This window comes from Euphorbia lathyris, chromosome 4 (genome assembly GCF_963576675.1).
Source record: "Euphorbia lathyris chromosome 4, ddEupLath1.1, whole genome shotgun sequence".
NCBI classification, from domain to species: domain Eukaryota; kingdom Viridiplantae; phylum Streptophyta; class Magnoliopsida; order Malpighiales; family Euphorbiaceae; genus Euphorbia; species Euphorbia lathyris.
The window spans coordinates 79,028,421-79,047,084 of record NC_088913.1 but is presented as its reverse complement, the minus strand read 5'-3'; the positions used below and the strand labels follow the sequence as shown (position 1 = coordinate 79,047,084).

General features: G+C 37.4%; 1 protein-coding gene across 2 annotated transcripts; it reads right to left on the bottom strand.

Moving 5' to 3' along the window:
* Positions 1–15,718: 15,718 nt before the first annotated feature.
* Positions 15,719–18,385, bottom strand: LOC136227701 (high mobility group B protein 1-like). Of its 2 annotated transcripts, XM_066016439.1 has the most exons (8): positions 18,231–18,385; positions 17,968–18,046; positions 17,744–17,872; positions 17,594–17,651; positions 17,419–17,463; positions 17,157–17,237; positions 16,966–17,064; positions 15,719–15,996 (listed from the first exon to the last, which is right to left on the bottom strand). In XM_066016439.1, exons 2-8 carry the CDS (start codon positions 18,042–18,044, stop codon positions 15,955–15,957), a joined length of 531 nt encoding a protein of 176 aa, XP_065872511.1. In that variant the 5' UTR covers positions 18,045–18,046; positions 18,231–18,385; the 3' UTR covers positions 15,719–15,954. The 2 variants fall into 2 exon arrangements, with proteins under 2 accessions (XP_065872511.1, XP_065872512.1); XM_066016440.1 differs by lacking the exon at positions 18,231–18,385 and having other exon boundaries at positions 17,968–18,065.
* Positions 18,386–18,664: the final 279 nt, after the last annotated feature.

Below are 18,664 nucleotides of genomic sequence, written 5' to 3'. Positions count from 1 at the left end.
GATGCGATGGACCATGAACTAAGTGAAAAGTTACTTCTTCAGTCCCTCCCCGAGAGTTACTCACAGCTCATCATGAACTACCAAATGAGTGGCTTGCAAACCTCTCTTGTAGAGCTTGCGCATATGCTCGAGTCAGTCGAGCCCATTATAAAAGAAAACGAGGAGATACTGGCCCTTGCTCGAGAAAAAGGAAAGGGATCTCTCCCAATCCAAACCATCTTGATAAAGGCAAGGGGGATGAGCTCACCGAAACGAAGGGAAAGGAATTAAAGAGGCCCAAAGGAAAGTGCTACTATTGTGGTGACTTGGGGCATTGGAAGAGAAACTGCGTGGAGTACCTGACCTTCCACAAGAAGGAAAATGACGGTACTTCAACATCTAGTATGTTTTATATTGAAATAAATACAGTTTAACTGTCTGAATCTTGGGTATTAGATACCGGATGTGGATCTCATATTTGTACAAATATGCAGGAGCTAAATCAGACTAGGGAGCTAAAGAAAGAAAGCATAAACTTGCGAGTAGGAAATGGAGCAAGAGTTGCCGCCCTCGCAATTGGAGATTATGTTTTAAATTTGCCCTCTGGGCTTGTAATAGAATTAAGGAATTGTTTATACGTTCCTCAAATGTCTCGCAACATTATTTCTATTATCCGTCTTGTTGACGACGGTTTTCATATTTCAATAAAAGACAAGAGTTGCAATTTTTATAAAGATTCGATCTTTTATTTTTCAGGAATTTCACAAAATGGGATTTATGTGTTAGATAACAAAATTCCTGCTTTTGCAATTGATACCAAAAGACATAAGCTAGATAATTCAACTTACTTGTGGCATTGTCGTTTAGGCCATATAAACAAGAGACACATGCTAAAGCTACATTCAGATGGGCTTATAGATCCAATCGATCCCGAATCATTGGAAACATGCGAATCATGTTTAAAAGGTAAAATGACAAAGACACCCTTTAGCAATAAAGGTGAGCGTGTATCAGACACTCTAGGACTCATTCATTCAGATGTATGTGGTCCTATGTTAGTCCAAGCAAGAGGAGGATTCAGATTCTTCATAAGCTTCATAGATGACCATAACCGATATGGTTACATCTACTTGATGAAGCACAAGTCAGAAGCTTTTGAGAAATTCAAATGCTTCAATAATGAAGTAGAAAATCAATTAGGAAAGAAAATAAAGACGCTTCGATCTGATCGAGGTGGCGAATATCTTTCAGATGATTTTCTAAATTATCTAACTGAATGTGGGATATGCTCACAATGGACACCTCCCTATACACCACAACACAATGGTGTGTCCGAGAGGAGAAACCGTACCCTATTAGATATGGTACGATCCATGATGAGCATGGCCTTACTTCCAAAGACGTTCTGGGGCTATGCCTTAGAAACTGCCATCTTCACCCTAAATCAAGTACCAACTAAATCCGTTAGTCCACACCATATGAATTGTTCGTTGGTAGGAAACACGTGTTTTCATTTATGAGAATATGGGATTGTTCAGCCTTTGTCAAACGCATTGCGTCCGACAAACTAGATTCGAAATCTGATAAATGTTTCTTCATTGGATACCCTAAGGAAACTATGAGATATTACTTCTATCATCCAGATGATCAGAAAGTAATCGTATCCAAGCACGCAACCTTCTTAGAGAAAGAGTTTCTCGAAGAAACACAAAAGGGAAGCATGATTGAACTTGACGAAGTTCAAGAAGAAGAAACACCGACTGAAACAACAAAGGCGGTTGAGGTACCCGAAGGAGTCCCATTAGATGAGACTCCAGTGCCACCTATTAGTAGATCACAAAGAGTTCGTGAACTCCTAGTTAGATATGGTTTTCTAGTGGGAGATGATAATGAGGTTCCCGTGTTAGACGACGAACCCGAAAACTACGAAGAGGCTCTTACTAGTCCAGATTCTAAAGCATGGCTTGAGGCCATGGATTCTGAAATGGATTCCATGTATACTAACCAAGTGTGGACTTTGGTTGATCCACCCGAAGGGATAATACCCATTGGGTGCAGGTGGATCTTCAAAAAGAAGACCGACATGGATGGAAAGGTTAGCACCTACAAAGCTAGGTTAGTAGCGAAAGGATATCGTCAGAAGCAAGGAATTGATTATGACGAAACTTTCTCTCCTGTGGCTATGTCCAAATCAATCAGAATCATGCTTGCAATTGCCGCTCATTTCGATTATGAGATTTGGCAAATGGATGTGAAAACAGCTTTCCTAAATGGAAACCTGCTTGAGGATGTATATATGATGCAGCCTGAAGGTTTCATATCGAAGGATGCAAATAAAGTTTGCAAACTTCAGAGATCCATTTATGGACTCAAGCAAGCATCAAGAAGCTGTAATAAGCGTTTTGACGAAACCATAAAACAATTTGGTTTCGAACAAAATTGCGAAGAAGCTTGCATTTACAAGAAAGCAAGTGGGAGCTCTATAGCATTTCTCATAATATATGTGGACGATATATTATTAATGGGAAATGACATTGCTCTCTTACAGTCGGTAAAAGTATGGTTATCTGGTAACTTCTCAATGAAAGACCTTGGTGAAGCAGCTTATATACTTGGTATAAAGATCTATAGAGATAGATCGAGAAGACTGGTTGGTCTTTCACAGGCTATATACATTGAAAAGGTGCTAAATCGGTTTAGCATGCTTGAATCGAAACGAGGTAACTTACCCATGTTACATGGAGTAAAGTTAAACAATCATCAATGTCCTAAAACTGATGATGACAAACAACGCATGGCTGTAGTCCCATACGCCAGCGCAATCGATTCGATTATGTATGCTATGCTATGCACTAGACCTGACGTAGCGTTCGCGTTATCAGTAACGAGTCGTTACCAAGGGAATCCGGGAGACGAGCATTGGATTTCCGTCAAGAACATTCTTAAGTACTTGAGAAGAACTAAAGATATGTTCCTAGTGTACGGAGAAGGTGATCTGAAAATAGAAGGATTTTCAGACGCAAGTCATCTCACAGATGAGAATGATTATAAATCCCAATCAGGATACCTGTTTATCTTGAATGGGGGCGCGGTCAGTTGGAAGAGTTCCAAGCAGGGAAACGTAGCTTTCTCTACGACCGAGTCAGAGTATATCGCAGCTGCGGAAGCAGCAAAGGAATCGGTTTGGATAAGAAAGTTCATTACAGAACTAGGTGTGGTGCCTGACATTGTCAATCCCATTACACTGTACGGTGATAACAATGGAGCCATTGCGCAAGCAAAGGAACCACGGTCTCATAATGCATCAAAGCATTACCTTAAGCGATACCACATCATTAGAGAGATTGTGGCTAGAGGAGATGTGAGAATAGAAAGAGTACCTATAGAGGACAACGTTGCAGATCCATTGACAAAGCCTTTAACCCAAAGAATACATGATCGTCATTTAACGTCTACTGGGATAAGTTTTAGAAACAATTGGCTTTAGTCCAAGTGGGAGTATGTTGGGGTTTAGTGTCCTATAGACAATTGTTCTAGGATACAAACTTAATGTAAATGAATTGTTCTTTATATCATTTGTTTAATGAGATATATATTTTATAACTATATAAAGGCAATCCCTTTTAAGCACTAAATAAAGTCTAATAAAAGGAAATCCGTAAGTTTATTTAAAGTGATTATAAAGTGTTCATACAAGCATGAAGTGAGACAAAACTTTATAGTAAACTGATAAACTTAAAACCACCCCAAGTCAAGTGATATGTTTGGGATTTACATATCACTGTTGAGACTTGTATGTAACAATGTCTTCTGTCCGACAGAAAGCTGATCTCACAAGCTTCATATATACAGATATCTGGACAGTTACATAGATCCGATGAAACGTTGTTCATTAGGATTGGGGATCCGATTTGAGATAACAGGATGGGTAGATTCATCCTTGTCACTTGTTCATCTCATTGGTATTAATAGGTATCACTAATCCTCAGACTCAAAGGAATATTAATTGGTATTCTGGATTACGGAATGTGATGCTTTGACTCTGGTGTAACACGATCCTTAACAGAGATGACTCTGGGGTGTGAACAGTAGACGTTGGGTATCACATGAAGTAATTGCGGAGTCGTTATATATTGGATTGAGCATTTATCACTCCCGATAAATGGGAGATACATCCATGGATCGCTTGTGGAAGACTCGACTCTAAATCCTTGCAAGGTGATGGCTTAAGAGTAAGAAATACAGATTTCACTTAACCTATCTTTTTGAGTTGACTCGGCCTGTACAAGTAAAACGAACGTCTCGCTATATGTGACTTGACATCACCCATAGTCATAAGATTCAGTTCAAGGATGTAGTTGATAAAAGATCGAATTATACTGTAACTAATACGGAAAGGTTAACGACAGAATCAACCTGTCTTCTTATAGCTCTGGGGGAATGATTACGGACTTGCTAATCACATACTCTGCACATCATTCCGTTATGCAAAGATTAAATATAATTCTTTGAAAATTAATTTAATAACGTTGCATACGGCTAGAAGCAATAAGAACCTAATGGATCACACATAAGACTTGGAACCTAAAAGAAAGATATATGTTAATTAATTGATAGAAGCTCAATTGAGCCCAATAAGGCTCATGGACATAAGGGGGTCGAAATTCATGTAGTGATATACATGAATAATTAATTTGATTTTGTTAATCCTAATTAGATTAGGAATATGAATTAAGTTAATTAAGAGATAATTAAGTTAGGAGTTTTAATTAGATTAATATACTCCTATTATTATCCAATAAGGTTATTATTATTATCCTTAATATATTAGATATATAGTGAGATAATAATTAGGAATTCTATTCCGAATGGAATTCCTATTCAGTAACCTAATTCTATCTAACTAGGGATTAGATACAAGAGATTATAAATACTCCTTCCCTTGAGATTTTCGAAATCCAAGCAAGCCATACCCTACTTGTGATTTTCGAAATTCACCTAGTCCAAGAGAGAGAAAATTCGACACCCCTAGTTCGAGGACGAGATTTCTCTACGGCTTCGTTTGATCAATTAATTTTCGTCTATTTCTTTTATCCTTGATCTTGTGTTGATTAGTTAGAGGCAATCTACTTTGGTTTCTATTCAACGGTTGATACTAAATTAATCTTCCCGTGTTTTATTTCGTGTTTGGGAACTCGAAGAAGAAAAACAAACAAAAGGGAGAAATGCGTTTTACTACTCCTACATCAGGTCAGTTCACGATTTTGCGGATACCCGGAGATTGAACCGTCGGATCGTCACGATGTTTGGACAGGAGCTTCTAGACATATTTTTCCACGTTTCCACCGAAGGGATTGTCGTTCGGAGGTCTGGAAGGTCTGTTTCGGATAGGGGAAGATTGGTAGACAGTTTCTATCTCTTTTGAAGTTGTGGGCACTTCGTTTGCAACGGTAGATAGAACTTCTAAAAGGTATTTCTTCTTATCCTTCTTTATATGAAATAACGGTTAACGGATCTTGTGGTTAAATGGAAATAGGTTAAAATTTTATATTTCTGCTGCTATACCTTAGCCTAATTTCCAACATATTCCATCATCATGCACCTAAAGGAATTGTTTGGGAAACAAACCAGGTGCGAACGCTACGAGATATCCAAGTTGCTATATCGTTGCAGGATGCAAGAGGGCACATCTGTCATGACACATTGTGTCAAGATGATTGGCTACATTACCAAACTTTCAAGTATTGGATTCGCGATGGATAACGAATTAAGCATAGACTTAATTCTTCAATCCCTTCCAGAGAGTTATTCACAGTTCATTATGAACTATCAGATGAATGACTTGCAAACCTCTCTTGAAGAGCTTGCAAATATGCTCAAATCAGTTGAGCCCAATATGAGAAAGGACAAGGCAATACCAGCTCTTGTCATTGAGGGATCAAAGAAGAGGAAAGGGAATTATCCCAATCCTAAATATCCCAAGAAAGGTAAGAAAGTCGTGCCCAACAAAACTAAGGGAAAGGAAGTGAAGAAGCCTAAAGGAGAGTGCCACTTCTATGGTAAAGACGGGCATTGGAAGAGGAACTGCAAGGAGTACCTAGCCTCCCTTAAGAAGGGAAATGGCGGTGCTTCAACATCTGGTATGTTTTATATTGAAATAAATACAGTTTCACATTCTGAATCTTGGGTACTTGATACCGGATGTGGATCTCATATTTGTACAAATATGCAGGAGCTAAAACAGACTAAGGAACTAAAGAAAGAAAGCATAAACTTGCGGGTAGGAAATGGAGCAAGGGTTGCCGCCCTCGGAATTGGAGATTATGTTTTAAATTTGCCCTTAGGGCTTGTAATAGAATTAAGGAACTGTTTGTACGTTCCGCAAATGTCTCGAAACATTATTTCTATTAGCCGTCTTGTTGACGACGGTTTTCATATTTCAATAAAAGACAAGAGTTGCAATTTTTATAAAGATTCGATCTTTTATTTTTCAGGAATGTCACAAAATGGGATTTATGTGTTAGATGTCAAAATTCCTGTTTTTGCAATTGATACCAAAAGACATAAGCTAGATAATTCAACTTACTTGTGGCATTGTCGTTTAGGCCATATAAACAAGAGACGCATGCTAGAGCTACATTCAGATGGGCTTATAGATCCAATCGATCCCGAATCATTGGAAACATGCGAATCATGTTTAAATGGTAAAATGACAAAGACACCCTTTAGTAATAAAGGTGAGCGTGTATCAGACACTCTAGGACTCATTCATTCAGATGTATGCGGTCCTATGTCAGTCCAAGCAAGAGGAGGATTCAGATTCTTCATAAGCTTCATAGATGACCATACCCGATATGGTTACATCTACTTGATGAAGCACAAATCAGAAGCTTTTGAGAAATTCAAATGCTTCAAGAATGAAGTAGAATATCAATTAGGAAAGAAAATAAAGACGCTTCGATCTGATCGAGGTGGCAAATATCTTTCAGATGATTTTCTGAATTATCTAACTGAATGTGGGATATGCTCACAATGGACACCTCCCTATACACCACAACACAATGGTGTATCTGAGAGGAGAAACCGTACCCTACTAGATATGGTACGATCCATGATGAGCATGGCCTTACTACCAAAGACGTTCTGGGGCTATGCCTTAGAAACTGCCCTCTTCACCCTAAATCGAGTACCAACTAAATCCGCTAGTTCCACACCATATGAATTGTTCGTTGGTAGGAAACCCGTGTTTTCATTTATGAGAGTATGGGGTTGTTCAGCGTTTGTCAAACGCATTGCGTCCGACAAACTAGATTCGAAATCTGATAAATGTCTCTTCATTGGATACCCTAAGGAAACTATGGGATATTACTTCTATCATCCAGATGATCAGAAAGTGATAGTATCCAAACATGGAACCTTCTTAGAGAAAGAGTTTCTCGAAGAAACACAAAAGGGAAGCATGATTGAACTTGACGAAGTTCAAGAAGAAGAAACACCGACTGAAACAACAGAGGCGGTTGAGGTACCCGAAGGAGTCCCATTAGATGAGACTCCAGTGCCACCTATTCGTAGATCACAAAGAGTTCGTGAACTCCCAGTTAGATATGGTTTTCTAGTGGGAGATGATAATGAGGTTCCCGTGTTAGACGACGAACCCGAAAACTACGAAGAGGCTCTTACTAGTCCAGATTCTAAAGCATGGCTTGAGGCCATGGATTCTGAAATGGATTCCATGTATACTAACCAAGTGTGGACTTTGGTTGATCCACCCGAAGGGATAATACCCATTGGGTGCAGGTGGATCTTCAAAAAGAAGACCGACATGGATGGAAAGGTTAGCACCTACAAAGCTAGGTTAGTAGCGAAAGGATATCGTCAAAAGCAAGGAATTGATTATGACGAAACTTTCTCTCCTGTGGCTATGTCCAAATCAATCAGAATCATGCTTGCAATTGCCGCTCATTTCGATTATGAGATTTGGCAAATGGATGTGAAAACAGCTTTCCTAAACGGAAACCTGCTTGAGGATGTATATATGATGCAGCCTGAAGGTTTCATATCGAAGGATGCAAATAAAGTTTGCAAACTTCAGAGATCCATTTATGGACTCAAGCAAGCATCAAGAAGCTGTAATAAGCGTTTTGACGAAACCATAAAACAATTTGGTTTCGAACAAAATTGCGAAGAAGCTTGCATTTACAAGAAAGCAAGTGGGAGCTCTATAGCATTTCTCATAATATATGTGGACGATATATTATTAATGGGAAATGACATTGCTCTACTACAGTCGGTAAAAGTATGGTTATCTGGTAACTTCTCAATGAAAGACCTTGGTGAAGTAGCTTATATAATTGGTATAAAGATCTACAGAGATAGATCGAGAAGACTGCTTGGTCTTTCACAGGCTACATACATTGAAAAGATGCTAAATCGGTTTAGCATGCTTGAATCAAAACGAGGTAACTTACCCATGCTACATGGAGTAAAGTTAAACAATCATCAATGTCCTAAAACAGATGATGACAAAAGACGCATGGTTGTAGTCCCGTACGCCAGCGCAATCGGTTCGATTATGTATGCTATGCTATGCACTAGACCTGACGTAGCGTTCGCGTTATCTGTAACGAGTCGTTACCAAGGGAATCGAGGAGACGAGCATTGGACTGCCGTCAAGAACATTCTTAAGTACTTGAGAAGAACTAAAGATATGTTCCTAGTGTACGGAGAAGGTGATCTGAAAATAGAAGGATTTTCAGACGCAAGTCATCTCACAGATGAGAATGATTTTAAATCCCAATCAGGATACTTGTTTATCTTGAATGGGGGCGCGGTCAGTTGGAAGAGTTCCAAGCAGGGAAGCGTAGCTTTCTCTACGACCGAGTCAGAGTATATCGCAGCAAAGGAAGCGGTTTGGATAAGAAAGTTCATTACAGAACTTGGAGTGGTGCCTGACATTGTAAATCCCATTACACTGTATTGTGATAACAATGGAGCCATTGCGCAAGCAAAGGAACCACGGTCTCATAATGCGTCCAAGCATTACCTAAAGAGAGATTGTGGCTAGAGGAGATGTGAGAATAGAAAGAGTACCTACAGAGGACAACGTTGCAGATCCGTTGACAAAGCCTTTAACCCAGAAAGTACATGATCGTCATTTAAGTTCTACTGGGATAAGTTTTAGAAACAATTGGCTTTAGTCCAAGTGGGAGTATGTTAGGGTTTAGTGTCCTATAGACAATTGTTCTAGGATACAAACTTAATGTAAATGAATTGTTCTTTATATCATTTGTTTTAATGAGATATATGTTTTATAACTATATAAAGGCAATCCCTTTTAAGCACTAAATAAAGTCTAATAAAAGGAAATCCGTAAGTTTATTTAAAGTGATTATAAAGTGTTCATACAAGCATGAAGTGAGACAAAACTTTATAATAAACTAATAAACTTAAAACCACCCCAAGTCAAGTGATATGTTTAGGATTGATATATCACTGTTGAGACTTGTATGTAACAATGTCTTCTGTCCGACAGAAAGCTGATCTCACAAGCTTCATATATACAGATATCTGGACAGTTACATAGATCCGATGAAAAGTTGTTCATTAGGATTGGGGATCCGATTTGAGATAACAGGATGGGTAGATTCGTCCTTGTCACCTGTTCATCTCATTGGTATTAATAGGTATAACTAATCCTCAGACTCAAAGGAATATTAATTGGTATTCTGGATTATGGAATGTGATGCTTTGACTATGGTGTAACACGATCCTTAACAGAGATGACTCTAGGGTGTGAACAGTAGACGTTGGGTATCACAGGAAGTGATTGCGGGATCGTTATATATTGGATTGAGCATTTATCACTCCCGATGAATGGGAGATACATCCATGGATCGCTTGTGGAAGACTCGACTCTAAATCCTTGCAAGGTGATAGCTTAAGACTTGAAATACAGATTTCACTTAACCTATCTATTTGAGTTGACTCGGCCTGTACAAGTAAAACGAACGTCTCGCTATATGTGACTTGACATCATCCATAGTCATAAGATTCAGTTCACGGATGTAGTTGATAAAGGATCGAATTATACTGTAACTAATACGGAAAGGTTAACGACAGAATCAACCTGCCTTCTTATAGCTCTGGGGGAATGATTACGGACTTGCTAATCACATACTCTGTACATCATTCCGTTATGCAAAGATTAAATATAATTCTTTGAAAATTAATTTAATAACGTTGCATACGGCTAGAAGCAATAAGAACCTAATGGGTCACACATAAGACTTGGAACCTAAAAGAGAGATAGATGTTAATTAATTGATTGAAGCCCAATTGAGCCCAATAAGGCCCATGGACCAAGGAGGGTCGAAATTCATATAGTAATATACATGAATGATTAATTTGATTTTATTAATCCTAATTAGATTAGGATTATGAATTAAATTAATTAAGAGATAAATAAGTTAGGAGTTTTAATTAGATTATTATACTCCTATTATTATCCAATAAGGTTATTATTATTATCCTTAATATATTAGATATATAGTGAGATAATAATTAGGAATTCTATTCCGAATTGAATTCCTATTCAGTAACCTAATTCTATCTAACTAGGGATTAGATACAAGAGATTATAAATACCCCTCCCCTAGTGATTTTCGAAATCCATATAGTGCAAGAGAGAGAAAATTTTGACACCCCTAGTTCGAGGACGAGATTTTCTACGGCTTCTTTCCGATCAATTGATTTCATCTATTTCTCTTATCCTTGATCTTGTGTTGATTAGTTAGAGGCAATCTACTTTGGTTGCTATTCAACGATTGATTCTAAATTAATCTTCCCATGTTTTATTTCGTGTTTGGGAACTCGGAGAAGAGTTGTGGGCACTTCATTAACAACGGTAGATTGATCATCAAGAGGTAATTCTTCTTATCCCTCTTTATATGAAATAACGATTAACGGATCCTATGGTTAAATGGAAATAGGTTAAAAAATTTATATTTCCGCTGCTATACCTTAGCCTAATTTCCAACATCGGGCTCGCCGGCACCTTAGCTTGGACATTAAGTGCTTATCTTGCCCCGATGAGGAGACCAGCCTGCATATTGTCCGGGACTGCCCCATAGCGAGATTAGTTTGGAGGTTCTTCGTACCGACTCAGTTACAGGTTCCATTCTTTAGCGTCGACTTAACAGATTGGGTTGGTTTGAACCTTACTAGGCAGGAGAGGCAGGAGAGTTTCGAGTGGAATATCGTTTTTTATCACGGTTTGTTGGAGGCTCTAGAAGTGGCACTGCAAGAGAATTTTTGAGCCAAGTGCCCCGCTCCCGAGTAATTACGCTAATTTCCTCCGATCTCAAGTCGTTGGGTTCAAACAGGCTTTTTTGCTAACAGCGGAAGTTCACGGAGGAGCAACTAGGGAGATCTTGTTCAGTTGGATTGCGCCGGAAATCGGTTGGGCGAAGCTGAACACGGACGGGGCCAGCAAGGGAAACCCGGGCCTCGCCTCAACGGGGGGTCTGATCCGTGGCGATAGAGGGCATTGGTTTGTGGGTTTCGCGTGCAATTTAGGAGTTTGCTCGTCAGTGTTGGTCGAGCTGTGGGGCTTATATTTTGGGTTGGATTTGGCGTGGAAGAACGGGTATAGGAGAATTGTAGCTGAGGTTGATTCGACGGCGATCATTAGGCTTATCAAGGATAGCACGAATGAACGTCATCGTTTTATTGGTTGATTGTGAAGTGTAGGGAGCTTTTGGATTGAGATGTGGGAGGTTCACCTTGTGCATACGTACCGCGAGGGGAACCGAGCTGCGGATTGGATGGCAAATTTCGCAGGACAACTGTCCCTTGGGCTTCACGAGTGTGAGGCACCGCCTGCAGACCTTTAGGATATTCTTTTTTCAGATTTATGTGGAGCTAGTTCCTCTAGATTGATTAGCGCTTAGTTTTTTCTTTGCTCCCCGGGGTCCTATCCCCTCTCCGACAACCAAAAAAATAAAATAATAAAAGGATAATGGTTAATAACATTATATGTGGGTAACTTACCCGCAAATCAAATATCAATTTGTGTATTACCCTTTTTTTTTAGAAAAAAGATAATCGTTTCATAGGAAAATAGTACATCACAACATAAAGTAATTAAAAAATTACAATCTAAAAGTACACCGGAAAAGTTTGAATCTGCATTTTCAATATCATTTATGGTAGAGCAATAGTACAATGTTCAAAAACTGGTTTTGGTATAATTGTACTCTACACATAATATATTTCATAGTCTTTTTCTCCATTAATGATTTCATGATCTAACTCAAATCAAATCTATGTGATGATAGAGAAAATTTTCATATTTTCCCATAAAGAAAAATATGATAATATTTATATAGAAAGACAAATGACAACCACTCATATAGACATATTACAACCACGCTATAGACATATCACAACCACCCATTGATAACATTGGGATATTATCCAAAGGATCAAAATAGATATTCCCCTAGAACGGCCACGTATTGATCACCTGATACCGAGATGTGATGGCGTATCAGGCAAGGAGATCTAACAGGCGGATCACCAAGACTTCGCCACAAGAGATCCGCAGTCATGTCTATGTGGCGATCCGCCATAACCTCTCAATCCGCTAGCGGAACAGCTGAGCCGATCCCGCAATAAAGACCATTAATGAGCTATTAATAAGCTAACGGGCATACTTAAAGGAAATCAGTAACTGCCATTAATGAAACATTAATGGAGACTTTCTAGTTACTAAAGGTTATAACTCCATGGCTATATATAGCTTGTATCTCAGGCTATCAAGGTACACATACACATAATCCTAGAAACCCTACTTTGTCAATTCAGTTTACTCTTCCATACTTCATACTGACTTTGGCATCGGAGCTTCCCCCCGTCGAACCCAACGACGCCCCCCACAGGGACGGAAGCTAATCGGAAATTCTCCACCAGTCATCACCCATATAGGAATAAAGAAGAAAAAACTACAAATAAAGAAAAAATATCAAATTTATCATAGTAAATCAATGAAAAAATATTCAATAAAAAAACAAAACAAACAAATGCTTATTTTCCAACTAAAAATCGGAAGAAAAAAACCCTTTAAAACCTGGATAAAAAAAAGACGAGTTATTTCACAGAAACTAGGTTTAGAATTGAACCTCAATTCTATGTATTTCTTTTTTATTTTATTGATAAATAATCAGGTTACACGGTTCGAAACTCGTCAGACACCTAAAAATCCTCTCCCAATTAAAGTTTTCTACATTCATTAGGACTCGAATTCAAGATCACTAATTTAAACGATTTGATGTCCTTAACCATCAAAGTCAACCTTAATTGGTTCCTATGTATTAACTCTTAGGGCTTGATTCGATGAAGGGTAGAGAATGGTAGGGAAAGGTAAGGTAAGGAAATGGAAGGAATGTGAAGGAAGGGTAATTTCTAACCCTTCCAAACCCACCAAATTGGAGGGTTGAAAATTGGATGGAATTTCTTAAAAAGAAACCCTTCAAAACCCCTTCAAACCTTTACCTTTCTAATTGTTTTTGTGTTCCAAACATGAGTTTGTAGAAACCCTTACTAACCATTTCCCCTCCCAAACATGGGTTTCTATCAATCCTTACTGACCCTTCCCTTATTAACCCTTCCAAACTCTCCATCCAATCAAGCCCTTAATGCTTGTTATATTTGGATATAAATAAAATTAATAAATAGCGGGAAATTTACATATAAATTTATATCTGAAAAATTATCTATAATTATATAGAATCTTAATTTCTCATTATGTCAAAGTAATAAAATCATTACTTTTAATCTATTTTAAGAATTGAAATTTATATTAGGATTTATAAATTAGAATTTAGAATTTTTAAGTATAAAAGAATACTTTATTTATTATATATGAAAAATAATCATATTTAGAATTAAATTCGATAATTTAATTTAATTGTAATTTTATATTTAATTATAATATTCATATAGAAAGCCTATTAATAATTAATCTTGACCAACACGTCAAATGAATTTATTAATATAATTTAATTTACTATTTATCATTTTTCTTAATAAATTAGTTCAAAAGTGTATAGAAAGACATGTCAAAGAACCATGAATGTATGCCAAAACTTGTCTTTTCTTGGTCTATTTAAACAAAAATCCGAATTCTTGTATTCTTATCCGATAGTATTCAATAACATCCGATTTCTCAATAGATTTTGTTTGATGCAGTAATTGGAAGATGCTTCGCCACGTGTTAAAAAAAGTATATCATCAAATAGACAAATAATTGAACAAAAATAAAAGGTTATTGAATACATTAGATAATAATAAGAGATCATTTAAAACTTTTGAAAATTCAATGGAACTGGAAAAAGTACTTAGACAACAGATGTATAGAGATAGCAACAGCTAGGGTACCTGCAGATAGACCTATCCACGGGCTCAGGTACCCACCCGCCCCACCCAGGCCTGTGTCCCTTGAACCGGGCTTAGACAATAAAAATTGTTCATAGACCCAACCCGATCCAGATTCGCTAAAGCCTCCTTATTTTTGAACGAACTTGGGATTAATAAAAATAACACGAACCGATCCAGTCCGGTCCGTCTATTGATATTAATTAATAAATGCATATATTTATATATTAAATATTTATTTTTTATAATTAATAATTTTATATTTATATTTAGGTAGACTTATATGGGTGGGGATCGCTTGGCAGCTGCTGGGCATGGGGGGATGTTAGGTATTTCTACCCTTTCCGTTCCTCCTTCTTTTCTGTTACCTTCTCTTCTTGAGGATAGGATTGGGGTCAGTCTTCCTAGACTGATCCCGGGTTAGGTTTTTGTTTGTTTGTTTTTTTTCTTCCCTTCTTACAAAAAAAAAAGACTTATATGGGTGGGACTTAGGATTTGATTTTTAACTCCGGCTTGGAATTTGATTTTTAAGCCTGAACCCAGCCCAACCCGAGCCCGCCTAAATTAATAGTGGATTGGACTTGGACCGAGCATTTTTACCTAAAAACCCGATAGGCCCGGCCCAGCCCGACCCATGAACAGATCTACCTGCAGGTAGTGCCAATCCCAGACCCTTATGCGTTTATTTTTTAATTACCCGTACCCGTACCATTACCCTAATGAGTATAATTTTTGCATCTCATACCCGTCCCATTTAATTTGCGGATACCACAGGTACCCTTACTCGTTAAGAATAAATGAATAAAACAAAAAATATTACAAATTTAACAAAATATAAATTTAATAAATCATCCACCTAAAAATTGAACAAATTGAACCTTAGTCAATAAGAATAAAATAGCTTACTCATATCACTCAATGGTTGAAGAAAAAAAAGGTTTGGGTTCAAATCTCACATTTACATCTAAAAAAATAATAATATATTTAATATATAAAAGAGTGATGACGGGTAACGGGTATCCGGAGGTATTCCCATACCCGTTCCATTACCCGAACCCTAACGGGTAATGGTTTTGATCTCATACCCGTCCCATTACCCTAACAGGTAATGGTTTTGATCTCATACCCGTCCCATACCCTTATGTACAGGGTACGGGTAGTGCCGGGTACCCACGGATATAGAACCCGTTGCCATCCCTACAGATGTATTAAGCCTTCATAAGATTTTAATTGTTTTTCAGAATCGTGCAATATTTATTCTTATCATCAAATACCTATAAGTGGAAAAAAAAAAAAAAAAAAAAGATGATGATAATTATGAAAACATCAATTCAGTACTGTAATTGATACATATATTTGAAAATCAAGTGTGGTGTATGCTCAATAAAGCCTTTGCATATATAAGCTCTATTACCATCACCAAGAAACTTCAACACCTTTTCCCCATTTCATAAAATTAACAACCACACACATGATGAAACTCAAAACATAGTGATCTTACAATTTCCAGCTTCTTTGGCCTGGATCAACCATATCGGAATTTCAATCATCATCTTCATCGTCATCGTCTTCGTCATCATCGTCCTGCATATCCAAAAGATTGAAATTTCAATCATTGAACATATGATTGAGTATTTGTTATTTGGTAGCAAACCGGAGAATGCAAAGCGTATTAGAGATAATAAATATTATTCTTGGGTTTTATAGTTTGACATTAGATTTCCCCCACACACCATCCCTAGGCCGGTGAAAAAACACTGAGCTCATGTGATGTGATCCACCCTAGACTCTCTCACGACTAGGTGACAGGTATCAAGCCTTGATAAGACAGGAGATGTCTTTGTAAAGGTGTCTAATGGATGCAAGATGAGGCAGAGGAGCTCATAGTGCGTGCTCTTAAGGGATGCGAGGCCATATACATAGAAGACTACAACAAAGATATGATACGGACTTGTGGCTATAAGCTTAGGTTCGGCTATAGTCTCGTTGGTTTAATGCCTTGTAGAAGAGAAATCCCCTTGTATCGTACTTACTAAACTTAGGGGGAAATCTTGGCGCTACATGGGGCAATCGGCCTAACAAAAGTATTGCCTAGTAGCTAGTAAACAACATATTGAAAATTGTCCAAGATTATGAACATTTGAAGCTTATGAAACTCTTCATAAGATAAGAGTTGATCCACCCATCATCCAGCCAAAAACATTAACATAAGGTTTAGTCCTTAATTGTATGAACTCTTAATTTCGGTAAATTCTTCGATAAAATCGTATTCAAACATCAGTCAAACATATTAACCTTGACTAATGAGGAATTGAATAAAGGCAATCCTGCTTGTTTTTGCGCATATACAGAAGGAATGATATTGTCGGCTTAATTCAACATTTTACAATTTGACAGAAAACGGAATAAAATTGCAGAACTTGAGATATTAGAGCGGATAAAACTTCAGATTCAGGCAGTGCAAACAAATGGAATGTTATTAAAAAATTGAGCATGATTCAATCCAAGAAGAGCCAGATTTAGTCCTTAATTGAAAGCCAACAAAGTATTTACCTCCGCAGTCTCCTCCTCCTCCTCATGACTCACTTCAGACTTGGATTTTTCAGACTCTCCGTCACCGACATCATCATCTTCTTCTTCTGCTGCAGTTTCCTGATCAAGAAATTGATTTACTACTAATTACACTAAAGAATAGAAAGGGACTTGTATTTGATTAACAAAAAAATCAGTATCTCAAAAATTACTTGTTTCTTATTGTAAGCTGTCATAAGTTTTTCATAGTCCAATTTCCTCTTCGCTGCTTTGGTTTCATAAGGCACTTTCTCCTATCATATTCCCATCCATTACACGAACACGATAGAAATTCGGTCAGCAAAGCATTATCAACGCGGAAAGAACACAAATCAGTTATTGCATATATCAAGACCTGACCAGTCAGTCAGGCATTTTAACAAACACCATAAGCACAAATAGAAACATTCAAAAGAATTTAAATTAGTAACTTACAGCTTTAGACATTGATTTCCATTTCTCTCCTCCAGCTTTGCCCACCTTCATTGACATGATCCATTAACCAAAATCAACTTCTAAATCAACATAAGAACAACAAAACCCCTCTTTTAACCTGTAAAACAATTTGCTACCATAAACAACAGATGCTTATATAAACACATAAACTTACAGCTGAGACAGCTTTCACATTGGGATGCTCTTCTTTATAGACCTTCCTGAACTCTTCTCTGCAAATGATTTAATTCAACATTAACAACAAATTTCAAATAGTTATCATAGAAACAGAAAACCCAAATCTAAAAAATTCAGGCAGACCTACAGAAAGACAAAAAAAGCACTAGGTGGCCTCTTTGGCTTGTTTGGATCTTTCTTTGCTACTTCATCTTTCTTAGCTACTTTCTTGGTACTCTTATTAGGCTTCACAGCAGCCTTTCTCTTCCCTAGCTTGCTGAAAAACAAAAAAAAAAAAAGTGAATTTTGTTGAAAACCTAGAAAGTAAAATTGGGGGTAAGAAGATGAATTGGTTCATGGAATTAATTATACCTATCTTCAACAGGTTTTAATGCTTCCTTTTTGTTGTCTCTCCTTGGTGCTGCTCCTTTTCCTTTGGCTACTTTCATGGCTAGAATTAGGTTAAAACCCCATTAATTTTCTGATCTAAGCAATTGATTAAGCACAAGGAATCAACATGATCATGAATTGATAATCCAATTAAAGAAAAGAGAAGCTAATCAACAAGGAATAAACATAATTGCAAAATACAAAAAGGGAAAAGAGAGAAAAAGGAGGAAGAAAGGATCACATACCTTTTGAGTGGAAGAGAAATGAAAAATCAGTGGAGTTTATGGAAGAAAAGACAGAGTAAAGGTAAAGGGGAGAGATGCTGAGGAGATGATATTTGAGGTGGACCAGAAAGAACACGTGGCGATGGTTTAGGAGGAGTTGATGTTGACGAAAATGGTTGTCTCCTTGGGGAGTGATTGAGTTACCAGTAGAGGATGTAAGCTTCCTCACTTCTTTGGAAATTCATTGGTTCATGTAATGTCAAACAAATCTTTCTACAATTTTGGTTTATATATTTTGAATTAAGAGTCAAGATGGATGGATGTTTAGAAATCAACTCATCTCCATAGTTGATAATTATGTACAAATTTTTAAGTAACAAAAATGATTGTATTTGAGGTAATCAAAACTAGGTTATACATAGTCAAATTTGAAGAGTCTATTTGTTAACGTGCGA

Excerpts from the sequence above, each read along its gene's own strand:
- LOC136227701 (XM_066016439.1), bottom strand. The coding sequence starts at position 18,044 with ATGAAAGTAGCCAAAGGAAAAGGAGCAGCACCAAGGAGAGACAACAAA. Across the intron at positions 17,652-17,743 it reads AGTGCTTTTTTTGTCTTTCT|AGAAGAGTTCAGGAAGGTCT; the intron begins GTAGGTCTGCCT and ends AATCATTTGCAG. Across the intron at positions 17,464-17,593 it reads ATGTGAAAGCTGTCTCAGCT|GTGGGCAAAGCTGGAGGAGA; the intron begins GTAAGTTTATGT and ends ATGTCAATGAAG.